The sequence below is a fragment of the Pistacia vera genome, unplaced genomic scaffold, assembly GCF_008641045.1.
Source record: "Pistacia vera cultivar Batoury unplaced genomic scaffold, PisVer_v2 Contig581, whole genome shotgun sequence".
NCBI classification, from domain to species: domain Eukaryota; kingdom Viridiplantae; phylum Streptophyta; class Magnoliopsida; order Sapindales; family Anacardiaceae; genus Pistacia; species Pistacia vera.
The window spans coordinates 202,981-215,031 of record NW_022196425.1 but is presented as its reverse complement, the minus strand read 5'-3'; the positions used below and the strand labels follow the sequence as shown (position 1 = coordinate 215,031).

The 12,051-nt window shown below is 34.2% G+C and overlaps 1 protein-coding gene across 1 annotated transcript; it reads right to left on the bottom strand.

Annotated features, from left to right (window-relative positions):
* Positions 1-300: 300 nt before the first annotated feature.
* On the bottom strand, positions 301-6,025 carry LOC116109525. Its single transcript, XM_031395752.1, has 8 exons — positions 5,911-6,025; positions 5,676-5,795; positions 5,309-5,530; positions 5,060-5,206; positions 4,544-4,989; positions 4,266-4,464; positions 943-1,121; positions 301-534 (listed from the first exon to the last, which is right to left on the bottom strand). The coding sequence occupies exons 1-8, from the start codon at positions 6,023-6,025 to the stop codon at positions 301-303; spliced, it is 1,662 nt and encodes a 553-aa protein (XP_031251612.1).
* Between the last annotated feature and the right edge of the window lie 6,026 nt (positions 6,026-12,051).

Here is a 12,051-nt window from a genome sequence, read left to right as displayed (position 1 = left end):
AGTCAGCCCATAAGATAGAATGTAAAAACAATATCAAGCAAACTTTATCTTCTCTGCATCACTAAACCGAACTATATATAGCCTCTTCTCTAAAACTTTTCCTGTAATAGACTTTGCCCCTTTCAAAACCTTTTTACAAAAGTTTATGGTCCCGCACTCGTCCTTTTTGCGTCTGCCTCTGCTTAGTTGGCACTTTCAGCGTCCTAAGCCCGTCACCAACGCATACTCTATCATACCAAACCGTAGTGGCTTTCCCTCCCACGAACCACATTTCATTTTTGTTGCATTTTACTGAGTGCATCAAAGTAATGCATCCCTGCCCCAAAATGACTTTTTCCACTTTGTCCGATTCTTAAAACTGACGAAACAAGTGTCACCAAAATCTCTTTCACCATGCCTCATTCTAGCTAAAATGGCCCTTATTCTGTCAAAAACCTCCCAGCTCGACCTCACCGTCACCCTTGCAGGGAAGTAGGGTACCTTCTCACTTATAGGCTCCAACTCGTACTCTCTACAGTTTACGGTCCGCATAATCTTCACAATCGATATAAATAAAATGTCATCAACAAAAATAAACCAAAACCACTGTAGTCGCTTAAGCGATCTTGGATCGCTTAAGAGATCTTTACTCTGCCTCATGCAAGATCGCTTAAGCGACCAAGAGTTAACTAAGAATCTCTTAAGCGATACAACAGATCGCTTATTATATCTGTGATTCTGCCAGACCTAAGATCGCTTAAGCGACCAAGAGTAAACACTCATGATCGCTTAAGCGATCTTAGGTCTGGGCAGAATCATCTGCCCAGATCTCAGATCGCTTAAGAGATCCTTTTTATCGCTTAAGCGATCATGACTGCGATCACGAGTAAAACAGAATAATCGCTTAAGTGATACAAATGATCGCTTAAGCGAAAGTATAAGCAATATTCCCAAACTACGTACCCTATCTTCGCCGGCCTCCTCCTCGTCGCCTGGATCCTCCGACGACTCCTTCTGGCCTGAATTCTCATCGGAATCCTCCTCCTGGCCTGAATTCTCGCCTGACTCCTCGTCTTTAGACCCGTTTGCTGGTTCTTCCCTCTGTTCTTGTGCCGCCGGCGTCTCCTCTGCGTGTGGACCACCTTCATTGGTCAGATGATCCACCGGAGTAGCCATTGAACTGCTTGCGCCACCAGAATCTAGGATTCGAAGTGGCGTTGGGCTTCCCTCCTCATTATCAGTGTCACTCATGGTTTTGGATTGAATTTGGTGTCAAAGTTTGCAGTTTTGATCGGAAATGTGGACTGTATCGTCGAAAATGGCACAGATTTCGTTTACGGTTAAGGAAATCGATTTTAGGGTTCAACAAATCGATCGAAAATCGCGACTATATCATTGAAAATCGCGCCTATATTCGGTTTAGGGTTCAAGAAATTGATTTAGGGTGCAAATTTGCAGATGTTCGATCGGAAAAATCGCGTCTCCCTTTCGTTCAAGAAATCGCTTTTTGAACTGATGAATTTCGATTAAGCGAGGTGAATAGTTAGTGGGGCTTGTTTTGCGAAATTTCAAATTTTAAAAACTTTCATTATTTCTGATTCGTTCTACATATGTTTTAATCTTTTCATTTTAACCCATTTTACGTGTTTAATTAATCCTAACTATGCCACGTCATCTTCTCTAAATTAAAAAAAAAATGATGAACAGTTTCAAGGCCATTTTCTTAAATCCAAACTTGGGATGACCGGGTAGCTAAATTTTCTCGGAAGACCTGGAGAACAAGAGATGAAAATCAGGAGGAAGCCAAGAGGGAATTCGTTAAAATCCTGAACAGATTGGAAGATGAGCTTGGAGGAAAGCCATTCTTTGGAGGTGAAACCTTGGGTTTTGTGGATATTTGTTTGGTTCCTCACTACTGCTATCTTCACACATATGAGATTTTGTCTGGCTTGAGCATTGAAAAAGAGCGCCCCAAATACATGGCGTGGGTTAAGAGATGTTTGCAGAAAGAGAGTATTTCGAAGACATTTCCTGATCGGAAGAATGCACTTGGATTACACACAAAGATGAGGAGGAGGCGAAGGAGGGAGTTTTTATATTTTAGGGTTTCTTTTTAATTTTTAATCCCCAAATCCAATTCGACTTTTACATAATTTGAATATGGGTGGATTTACAATTTTAAAAACTATAAAACTTTTATGACTCCCTCTTAGTTTCAAAACCATCAAATGCACCTTCGAGCTCGCTGAAGCTCACAAGCTTTTTGAGCCGATTAGCATTGTGTTAAAACTCAGCTCGACATTGTAATTGAGCCAAGTTGAGCATTTAATTAGCCGAGCGTGAGTGGCTTGACTCGACTTTCAACCCTAATTAAAAGATATCATTATAAAAATAAAACTAAATTTTGTTCGTGTACGTTATACAATGTGAGGAGAAAAAGAATAAAGTTAATATGTATCCTGGTTTGAGAAAGACAAAAATTAATAAGGTATAAAATTAAAAGCTGACTTACCTATTATTGTTGTTATGTAAGATATAGTTATTTATTGGCTAGTGTAACACCTCTATTCAGTTGTTTGCAGAAGACAAAATAATATATATATGAATTAAGTATCACGTGGAGTATTCATTAAAAATTAATAAGGATATTCCTTAATTTTTTTTTTTTTTTTTTTAATAATTGCGAAATGCTTGAAAAAGAAATACATACATGTTAGTACAATTTAGATTAGCTTTAAGTAAATCCAGATTAGTGTACAGTTGGCAAGCTCAATCAAGACTTACAGCTCAGTTTTGTCAAAATATATATCATAATTTATTAATAATATTGAGCACAATTAGAACTGATCAACTTGAACGTCAATTATTTTTTTACGGAAATAAGTACATTCGAGAAATAATTAAAGGGTATATATAGTTTGTGTTAAATTTCGATGTGTTATACTAGTTCTGTAGTCAGTATTTTGTCAGGTTACTTTATCTGTGAACTTGAGTCAAATTTATGTCAGCATATTAGGACATGTCATGTGCAAGGTTTTAAAACCCGGCTTGGGGTGAAACCTGACATAGTGATCGGCTTCCAGGTTAACCGATCAAACTGGTTTGACCGATAGGTCAAACTAGTGATGTCAGCATGTTCAAAAGTTTAAAATCTAGCAAAAACACTCCTAATAATTACATAAGTCCTTACAAGTTTGAAATCCTGCAAAAACATCCCAAATGCATGTGGATCGTTAGCTTCAACAACCCAAGGCAAATACGGCTTGTTTTCGGTGTCAACAACACTCTCCATCACCACGAAAACACTCATCTCAACCTCCTAACTAAAACCCATCTCACCCCACCCCACCCCCATTTGCCTCACCAATTGCTAGCAACAGCCCACTATTGTGGTTGCGTGAATTTTGCTATTTTCAGTCGTTTCATTTATCGATAATCACTTCCTTCACCACCTTTGGACTCATTGGCCCTTCTACTGTAAATTGATAAGCGGCCCGATGAAGGCTCTGAGTCCCTGTTGAACCGATTGAACCAGTTGGTCGAGTCGAGTTTTAAAACACACATAACGTGTACTAACTTTGTAAAGAGAGTGACAAATCTAAACTGAAAAAAATCAGAGAACCATCGAAAATCAATTAAAAATTCAATTAAGAATTCAACAAACAAAGTTGAATCTTTCTCAAGTTTTTTCTACTCTCATCTATTTATTTATTCGTACAGTACTCAATCACACAAGACCCACTAAGATTATTAATCTGAGCCTCCACTCACAAAAACTATCAATTAATCTTGGGAGCTGAATCTACAGCCAATAGTTTGAAAGGAAAAGCTAAAATATTTGGTTCATATTCAGATAGACAATATTTCAACTTTATCATAGATTTACACTGCTTAAATATATAGAGACCTAGAATGGTATGTTGAACAGAATATGTCTTTCAGCAGGGGATATTTTAGCAGAACAAAAAGAGTGACTGGTACAGATGCAAGCACAGTAGTAAGCATGGTAACCCAATTTAACCTATCATGATAAGCTAAGAATAAGGTGGTGCTGAAAGTCACCATCATGGTTATCATGGATATGAAAAGAGTTGAGAGTCCAACCATCAACTTAAGTGGTAATGACCTAAGAAAATCATTTTCTATATAACGCGATGTAAGAATAGATAAAAACATCAGGATTGAGATGGAAGAAGAGGATAATGCGATTGCATCTAACAAAGCAAAAACTTGAAATAGGGTGTCTCTCAGACGAATAGGTATTCCTGTACTATTATCATTACCACCTGGCACACTAAGAGCTGTTGCGAACATGATAGTGGTAATGAGTGTTGCAACAAGCATACATGACTCAGCCGTCTTTTTCATCCACAATTCTCCACTTCTCAGTAATATTTCATGCTCTTCACTAAATATCTCTTGTGGTGTTTTGCTTTCTGAATTCTTCTTTTCTCTAAATGAAGGCTGCACTATCTGTCCAACCTCCTGTGATCACTAATAAAATCTCATATTTTGAAACATGACAATTAAATTGGAGAATAGTAGGGAGAATTAAGAGTTTTACCTTAAACCATAACAATTCTTTTTGCATTTGAAGAGCTGCACCTGATACGTTAGTAACTTGACTTGCATGTGGATATTTTGCAGCTAAATGCAATATGTTATTCTGCTTATTATCTTCAAAGGTCACCATCAACTCCTTGGCGAAAGCTGTATGATATATTAGCTTGAATATCTTGGCATGACGATGCAAGACTGCCACATGAAATATGGTGTGATTATTGTTATCTAATTCATAAGCCAAATCAGGATAATAGCCAATGAGTTCAGCCAAGAATTCGAAGTTCCCCAATTTAGCTGCATCAAACGATAATTGTGAAGGTTTTCCTAGTAGGCTTGTAAGCTCCAAGTCATCTCGTTTTAATATTTCTTCCCAAAGACAGCTGACAAGTTGAAGAGCTTGATTGGACTTCGAGTCCTTCTTGTGAGTCATGATCTTCATTCCTGGGACTAAAATTAAGAAAATAAATACTATTACATGAGTATAGTTTAATTACACAATTATCCATGAAAATCTTACACGAACTGATAAGCCCCTCCAGTAGTCCTCGATCTTTCCTAGCAAATGTTGAAGGCATCCGGGCCAAAACATGCAAGGCTGTATCACAATTCATGTCACGAACCACAGCAAGTTCCGGATGATCCTTTAGCAAATTCAACGCAAGATCTGAAAAAAAATTCATCCAAATTTTTTAAGCACAGCTGCTAGTTCTTAACATCCTATAAATATTAAATATTAGTATGGAATTTGAAGTACTAAACTACTTACCATAAAAACCAGTTCTGATGTAAGTTAAAAATATTGCCTTTCGGTCCTCTACTGTCAATGCCTTTTTAGTGTCATCTTTACCGTATAAAAAAGATGCCATGTCTCGTTGTGCAAACAGTGCGGCCATGTAGAGTGGTGTCACATTTTCAGCGCCTCGGATTGTCATGAGACTTGAATTCTTTGTTAAAATTATCTTAGCAATTTCCACCACTCCAGCTGCAGCTGCAAAACAAAACGCAGTGTTCCCATTTTTGTCTTTCAACGATAATTCTTCTTGTTCCATCCGGTTTACTAATTCCTTGATAAAGTTAGTTTTTTTTTGCTGCTGTTGCAATATGAAGAACAGTTTGGTTTCCTGTTGTTATACTGGCAGATAAGATTGATCGAGGCCCTTGTTCTAACAAATATTTAGCAGTTTCCCAGTCGCCTTTTAAGGCAGCTTTATGAAGCTCTAAACATGTTTTCAGCTGAAGGCTTCCTTTTTCTCCTATGTAAATTAATAAAACAATGAGAAAAAAATTTTGAAAAAAAATTCTCTTCAAAGATCTAGGTGGTTAGCATGGAAAAAGAGAGAGATAGCTCACTAGATTGAGTTGAACTACCATTCATGATCTCATTTGGAGCTTGTGGCGCTTCTGTAGAATCAATATTGATTTGTGCCATTTCAATTATAGCATCTTGTGGATCAGGAATTGAATTAACATCTGTTGTCGCCATTACTGTGCTTATAATAATAATAACCCTTTGGGTGACCAATCGAGGTATTGTTGGTGAGAAATAATAGAATTAAGCTATCAACCTGAAAAGACTTGGTTAATTAACAGCTGAGATTAGCACTTGTTCACATGCACTGCACTGTGTTTTGGTATATATAGTCAATAGGAAATTAATAGATTAATTATTTTAAAATGGATTAGATTCTTGTTCATGCACCAGAAATGGATAATTAATTTTAATAGTTATTTACTGACCGCGTTGTAAAATTGAGAAAGTGCCAGGAAGGTTTCCACAACTTCTCACGGTGATTATATAAATAATGAAGTGATACACTAATGACTAAAGTTTAAAAGACTTCAAATAATTAATTAATTAATAATCGTAATAAACTGATCACTTCCTTAAGGTTTAACCAACCATATCAAATCATTGAGATCCAAGAGAAGATCGATAATTAAGAAATTATAATTATTATACAAAGTTCATTCCCAGACAGTGACCTAATTTCGCACTCCGGGCAGCTTGGAATTGAAAAATATTTCTCAATAAACTTTATAAAATTTGGTGAAGGGTTTCTTTAAGGAGTAAAGATGATAACGACAAGGACACAGGCGGCGCCTGTAGAAAATTTTCTTCCTCTCGACACTCAATGAGAGGATTCTTTCGGCGTTTTAAAGTTGTGGCGGCCTAGCAATTATTTTTTTTCTAACTCTAATGCAAATAAAAGGAATCTATGATAATCTCTCTTAACTTTTTTGAAGTTGGGTGTTTATTATTGGACTTTTTTTATTTTTTTTTATTTTTATCATAACTGAAGATTTAGGCAGATTTGTATTCATTTTTTTAGTTTTTATTGTGACTTGTGGAGTGTTTGGTTAATGAGAAAGTCCAAAAGGTGCTGAAAGCAAATCAAAGAATTATAAAGATTATTCTTCAGAGATATCCGGAGCTGAAACTTTTGTTATTATAACTGATAACTAGATTACATCAGGTGGCCTTCAAGTAGGCTGTGATCATTGAAGGGCAATTGCGAGAAGTCTTTCTCTTCGTATAAATTTACTAATATTGGCAGCCATGTGAAGAAAAGTAAGGATGGAATCTGAATATTTTATTGGGTCCTCTCCGGCTAAAAGAATTGGCACGTTTGGCCTTCAAACGACTAGTCTTTTCATGGATTGATCATATGTATATTTTCTTGGTTCTATGTTGCTATGACATTTAACTATCCTAACTCAAACTATCTCGTGCTACAATGGCTTCAAAAGTCATGAACGAAAGCATGCTTAATTAACCATTGGAGAAAAAAGACTTCAACTAAAATAGGCTACACCTTCCTTTTGTAAAGGTTTCATCTCCTCTTTAATGGCAAGCTTTTTCCTTGAAATTACTGATAGTTTTCTATTAATCAAAAGCAAATAATTTTTTTCAAAAATTGATGTCTTATACTTGCCTTCTTTAACTTATTTTCAACAGAAATTAAAACTTGATATGAAAAAGAATTTTTTTTTTTTTTTTTTTTCTAGTGTGATTAATTAAATTTCCTTTTGATGATCTTGGAAGCTTGGGCATGGTTGAGACTGGATTATGTAAAAAGTTCTGTCTCGAGCAGCGTAGCCCAAGGTATCAAGATCTGTAACATATCCTTCTACGCCTACTAGGCCCAACCAAACCCCAATCCAAGTAAAAATTAATATTCACCTTTTAATGTAATTATTTTTAATACTAATTAAAAATTTTCTAAATAATTCGGTTGCATCAAATCAATAGCTAATAAGATAAACCAAACTAATTAAGGAAATGAAGAGGCGTCAATTTACCAACTAGTCGCCCGATGCTTGTTGTTGGGATCAGGTAAGCAAATAGGGTAATAGTGAGTCTTAATTTTGACCAAACTATGATGATATAAACCGTTTAACAATTGAAAATTTGAGTCAAATCTCCCCTTATCTTCCTGTTTTCATATTACAGTTTTATAAACATAATCTTCCACTGTGGGAACATTGATTGTATTTATTTCTATATATTTGAGAGATCTTCGTCTTAACCATTGTTCCCAAAGTATTTGATTTCACACATAATTAACTTATTATATATGCCAGTAGTTAATAGCATTAATTTATAGAAGTAAACGACTTTTTACCACCCAAGGTTTGCCTTAATGACACTTTTCCACCCAAAAGATTTCAAAATATCATTTTCCCACCCAAAGTTTATATTCCATTAATACTTAAAATACACTTCACCTTTTTAGCTGGCGTTCGGTGAGTTATCAGGAGTCAGAGTAAGAGGGGTTTTGTAGTGTAGAGGTCGGTGGATCAAATGGTAGTGACCGATTGAATATTCGAAACTAAAATCATTAAAAAATCAACTAAGAATAGGAAACCCTAACTTTACGGTGGCCAACAATGAGAGAGAAATCAAATGCCGAAACGAGAGTGGTTTTGTAAAGAGGATATCGGAGATTCAAATTGTAAGATATCGGAGGTTCAAATGGTGATAACTAGGAATTTTCATCGCCAAAATCAGCTTTGAGTAATAACAAAATATTAACTTTGGGTGGAAAAGTGATATTTTAAAATTTTTTGGGTGAGAAAATGTCATTAAGGCAAACCTTGGGTGGGAAAAAGTCTTTTACTCTAATTTATAGAGGTAAACGAAACTTATCTAAGAAATTCCCACACGGTTCCCTTATTGCTCCAAAGTCAACTCTGATAATCTCTAATATAAAATCAGTAGATCATTATTTCGTAACTCTCAACTTAAAGGGAGATTAATGCTTTCATAAAAGGAAAAAAGAAATGAATTAAGAAACAAAATCTCGTTATTATAAAAAGACACAAAATCTATGAATAATATTTTGGCCACCTAATTTAGTCCTCAAATTTTGTTTTTTTATTTTTTATTTTGCGAGTATTTTTTGTTCTATTTTAAGTTGTTTTCCTTGTATCAAAATCGGAATGGATAGACTTTAACACTGTTAAGTTCTTTTTTTTTTTTTTTTTTTTAACAAATGAAATTTATTTTAATTTTCTTTTTAATTTTTTTTCTGCTAAATGATAATACGTTTATATATTTTGATATTGTCATTTTCAAGTTCTTCAACTACTAAATTGGACTCATTAAGCTCATCAAGATATGTAATGGGAGTACTGTCAACTGCCAGCTTTGTGTGAACAAGAGAAGTAATAGGAGCTTGAACTCCCAAATTTGACCCAGCACCAGCATTCGCTTTGCGGAAGTAAATTAAAATTTGGAGTTGAATAAACGTAGTTGTTTATAGTGTACAGTCCTAGACCAACCTTAGAAAATAACTCTTTTTCTTCATATCTGGGACTTCCGCCATTAATGATATCGTAAATAGCTTGAACTCTTTCACCATAATGTTCCCCCTGGATTTTTGTTCAGAGGTTCCAAGAGACCCAACCAATCCTTGTCACCACTAAACTACTTCCAGTTGTCCATCATTTTGTTTTTCCTTGTGATAAAGTCTCTTGTGAGGAATATTGCATGCATTAGTGGCCTGTGGTTGATTAATTCTCTTTTAATTGCTATTGGCCACGAGTCATATGTCATATTCAATACAACCTGATTTGATTTGTTTTGATTTGATTATTACATCATGTACTCAAAATAAATGAATAGATGTGTAAATAATTTATTAGAAATGTATGTTGATAATTAATTACAATTAGACAAGTAAACATATCTAAGAAATTTCCACACAAATTAACCATTATTTTTCGAAGTTTTTGGATCTATATATGACCAATAGCGAAAGTTTGAGTTTGACCAACGGCTCCAGGTTTTTGAATGACAACTTTCGTGGACAGTATATATGGTAATGAACAAATTTTTTTCTGAAATTTATTTTATTTATATAATCTATGTCCATTTATAAGATGAAAAATATATATTACCTCTCCTTAAAACATGGGTCAAACAGTTGTCAACGACTAGGTCCAACATTATAACAATATTATCAGAATTTTATAATTTATTTTCCTTTTTTTTTTTTTTTTTTTTTTTTTTGGGAAGTTACAGCTAGGTTGTCAATAATGTAAGATTCTGAATAATTTTATTTTTGTAATACTAAAAAGTCAAAAATTTGAAATGGAATCTCATTTTTTTAAAATGAAATAATGGATTAAATATAAATAAGACACCTGTCGATGGTAAACCTTTTCTTAGCCAAAAAGAAATAACATCACGGTCAGAAAACAGCTAGCCAAAGAATATGTTACCTCTGCTGATGCTTGTTGGAATCATAAATAATCTCTATAATTGTTTCAGAAAAATCTAAAAATAATAATAGAGTCTGAAATACTAATTTTGTTATTTCCTTTTAATAGCAAAGTCTAGGTTAACGGGATAATAGAAAAAATTATAATCGTTTTCTTATCTTAGCTTTACCTAAACCGCATATAAATTAGATTTTCGATCAGTGGATAGATATCGAAAGAGCGAAACTAATCAAAGTAAACAATAAATTATTAATTGATCATATTTCATTAAGTTTTGATTTCTTAAAAGCAAGGTTAAATTTATAATAATTGATTTGTCTTAGTTTTTGTAAATAAAATTAAACCGAGAAGTTTATGAATTTTGTCTCTCTTTGGATGCTTAAATATATGTATGCTTATATAAGCTGTATAAATATTTATAGCAACTTCTTTAAGTTACCATTTTGTACTGAAATAATGAAAATTTTGGGAAAATTACACCTTTTAATCCATTTTTAAATGGATTGGTATATAAAAATATGTACATTAATTTCAACTAATGATATCATCAGCTTTCACACGAGGATGCTATAGGTTGACAATCCATGCATTTGAAAGAAAGAAAGTCGGTTCACTTTCTATATAAGTACTAGAGAAGGGTTCTTCATATCTATTAACAAGAGAGAAGGAAAAGCCTAGAGTTATAGTGACATCGAGATTGTGACGGCGAAGAAGATCGGAGATGTTCAGGAAGAAATCAAAAGTGTCTCAGCCTGGAGGCTCCGGCCAGACAAAGAGCGGCGAAAGGGAAGATAAATCTGGGTATTCACTACCAGGTAATCTTCTCATGGGTCGTCCTCAAGAGCCTCCACCACTAGATAAAAAGAGTCCTCAAGGAGATGATTCATCTTCCTCAAACTCTAAAACTGGTACTACTCGCTTCACTATGTTTCGTAATGGATCAAAAGTTTCATCAGTAAAAGAGGATACCACCTGAGGATCTTTCACCATCTGTTTCAGCCCCGAAACAACAATTAATTGAAGATGCTGATAGGTCTTTTGCATCTTCAATCAATTGCACCATATCTAAATCTAATAAGTGTAGTTTATATACTTTGTTATGTCCTTTCTATCAGTTTATTATTGAAATAAAACAGCGTTTTGTATCTCTAAGTCAAAGCCCTAGAATTAGATTTTGTCATATATATATATATATATATATTGTGGAGATCTTCCTTTTCTTTTTCTTGATTTCTATAAAATCTTTTGATGTATAAGTCTGGAATCTGGGGCTTGTTTTAATCTCCAACTATAATTTAATTTCTTCATGTGTGATACATTGGCCTAGAGTACTATTTCTCTCCACCGATTATTGCTTGTTGAGACATTAATTTTCATATAATTTAATTTCTATCTTTTTTAATCTGTTGTACATTAAAATAATGCTTCTAACAAGTGTTTACATCTGGGGGATTCATCTTATCTTTTCAAACCTGTTATTGCAATGTATGATAGAGAATTTCTACAGCTGGCTTTTCCGAATGTTCAATATTGGCCAGTCCATGGAAGACTTATTCCAAGAATCGAAATTTACAGTTAGCCAATAAGATAGTTTATTAAAAGAAATAACGAATGTAATTCTTATCTAAGATTATATGAAGGCGTAGGAATGTTTAGCTAATTAAGATAAGAGCAAACGACTTTTTCCAACCCAAGGTTTGCCTTTATTACTTTCGCACCCCAAAAGTTTCAAAATGCTACTTTCTTAGCCAAAGTTTATATTCTGTTAATACCCAAAATATACTT